We start from the raw sequence: 2,506 nt of genomic DNA, 5'->3' as shown, positions 1-2,506 counted from the left end.
CCTCCTCCTCCCCCTTCCTTCTCTCCCCCAATCCCAATCCCTTTGGTCAGGCATTGTTCCACTCCCATATTTCCAATCCAAATGTCACCAACTCTTGTGTCCAAGGCGAATCATTTCTCTGAACCCAGGGAATCGTCTGGATGGTTCTAGCTGTCCCTCTCCATTTTATGGAGATGAGGTGAAGGAGTTTCCTGCTGTACCCCCTGCCCCCCCCTGCCATGAAGGTGTGCTCCTGGGGGACAGACAGCGCCCTCACCCCAGCCTCTTCCTCCCCACCCCCTCATCTTCTAGGTGATGGTGTCTCCTCCCCAAGATGTCAGGAGAGCCCCTGGGGTCCTCTCTGCCTTACTTCATCTCCTTGCCTCCACACATAGCCTACCCTACCACCAAGCCTGTCCTCCACCTCCCCCACAGCTCAGCTCCCTCCCCAACCCCACAGCCGCCATCCCTCATATGTTTGACTGTGGCCACAGTGCCAGGCACTGGGCCGGTGTGAGGCCAGTTCCCTCTTGTGAATGTGACTACAACAACTGTCTTACTAGCTCAGCGTTCCCCCCGCCCCCTCCACACACATACCACCCATTCTCTCCCCCACCGGAAGGGATGGGGCAGGGCAGCATGTGTCTGCGGATTCTGTTGCTAAGGAAACCACTTCCTTGGTTACCAGCCTGGGTACCATTTGTCGCACTATGTCTGCATCCCGCCGAGTCGCCCCCGCTCTCCAGGATGAGAAGAAAGGAGGGGACAATGTGAGAGGAAGGGAGGAAGGGACCTCGAGAGAGCAGAGATGACACTAGACTAGCACAAACTCACACAGCAATCAGGAAAGAGGTGATGGAGCGTGGGCGACCGGAAGGGGAAGAGGAAGGGCAAGAAGGTGCCATGGTGGGGGGGGGGAGGAAGGGCAGCAGCAGCAGAGAGATCGGGCTGGGCCTTGCAGGGGCGGGGGGGCAGGGGGGGGGAGAGGGATAGATCCATGCAAGCCCTGCTTTGCCTCTTTGCCCTCCTCCTTTCTTCTACCATCTGGTCTACTGGATACCTCATGACCACCCCCAGGCTTGCTGGAGAGATCTGGAAGAAATTCCAGGAGTCAGTATCCACTGTGAGAGTGGGGGACAGCGTGAGATCCTGTGTGTCCTGGATTCCAGGCCGGGCCAGGCATGTTCCCTGCACTGTTCCCTGCCCTGGCCCCTCCACTGCATAGATAAGGACACAGCATGTCACCCCTTCCCCCCCCTCGAAGTCTCTATTGTTGTCTCTCTGTCCCTGTCTGTCTGAGTCTCACACACACAGAAAGGAACCCCCCCCCACAGACATAGACAACCCCTTCCCATACTTTCGCACAAAGCCAATCAGAGCACTCAGCTCCCCTGCAGACATATCTTTCAGCTCCCTCCCCACCCTCCTCCATAGTCCAACCCCACAGACACCCTCCCCAAGAAAACAGCCCCTCCCGCAAAGCTCCTTCACACAATACTCCATCACGTGGCCAAATTGTCAACAAAACTCGCCTTTAATGATAAGACACAGGCCCGAGGCGTCTTCAGACAGAAGCTGTGGTTGGAGGTCACCACCTGCCAAGACCGAGCCCCAGGTCCTGGCCCAAGATTCTCCCAGAGAGAGAGTGAGAAAGAGAGACCACCTCCCAGTAGGCAGGAAGGCCATCAACGAAGACTAGAAAGTAGCCCAGGGGTGTGGATGGGTGCAAGAAACATGGTACAAAATACATTCAGAGCCCGCTGGCTGAGTCCCGGGCTGGCCCGAACCCTGTGCAGGAGGCATTCAAGAGACTTTTCCCTCTTTTTTCCCCCCCCGTGGCCAAGATCCAAGGGGCCGAATGTATTAGTCATATTTCTCTTAAAAAAATAAATCTCTTTTCACTCACCTTCTTGAGTCCCTTGGCTAGCCGGGCCTCCCTGGCACCCGGAGGGAGGGCCACGTGGGGGTGGGGGGCACTCCACAGGAGCGCTGGCTGTGACTATGGCTTTTGTATGTACATTGATGGGAGCCACAGGTACCCCAGGCGGGGAATTCCACGGATGGGGTCCTCAATTGATGCTTGGTTTTGTTTCGTAACAGACAATTGGTGATTCAGGTCCTCGGAAATCCTTTGGTTTGGTGTCTGGGCATCAGGACCACGGTGGGAGGGTGGATGGTAAGGAGGAGGCCTGTCCCCCCCATTTCTCAGAGGGCTCTGGAGGGAAGAGGGCCGTGTGGGGCCGGCCCTGAGGGGCGGCCTGCGGCCTGGGAAGGTAGTGGGGGGGTGTGGGCCTGGTTCTCTCTGGTGGGGAGCCCTCGGTGGGGGTGGACGATGCCCGGGGAGGGAAGGAGGGAGGGGTCAGTCCGGAGGACAGAGGGGGCGCCGGATCCCACCCTGAAGAGCTGTGTCCCCCCCCACCACCTGTGGGGTTGGTGGGTGCCTGAGAGACCCTGCAAGTTAGACGGGAGGACCCCCCACCCCGAGATCTCCACCAACCTCCCCAGTGCCCAACTGCCCCCCTTCTCC

The 2,506-nt window shown here is 58.5% G+C and overlaps 1 protein-coding gene across 1 annotated transcript in view; it reads right to left on the bottom strand.

The window, feature by feature from the left end:
• The window catches only part of Wscd2 (WSC domain containing 2), a 28,136-nt gene that overhangs the window by 4,550 nt on the left and 21,080 nt on the right, over positions 1-2,506 (bottom strand). The window contains exon 9 of the mRNA XM_013014283.1: positions 1,040-1,071. Within this exon, the coding sequence (XP_012869737.1) occupies positions 1,040-1,071 (32 nt within the window). The remainder of the gene's footprint in view (positions 1-1,039; positions 1,072-2,506) is intronic.

Source organism: Dipodomys ordii, unplaced genomic scaffold (genome assembly GCF_000151885.1).
Source record: "Dipodomys ordii isolate 6190 unplaced genomic scaffold, Dord_2.0 Scaffold23, whole genome shotgun sequence".
NCBI lineage: Eukaryota > Metazoa > Chordata > Mammalia > Rodentia > Heteromyidae > Dipodomys > Dipodomys ordii.
The sequence above is the reverse complement of the archived record's forward strand: the minus strand, read 5'-3'. Positions and strand labels throughout refer to the sequence as shown.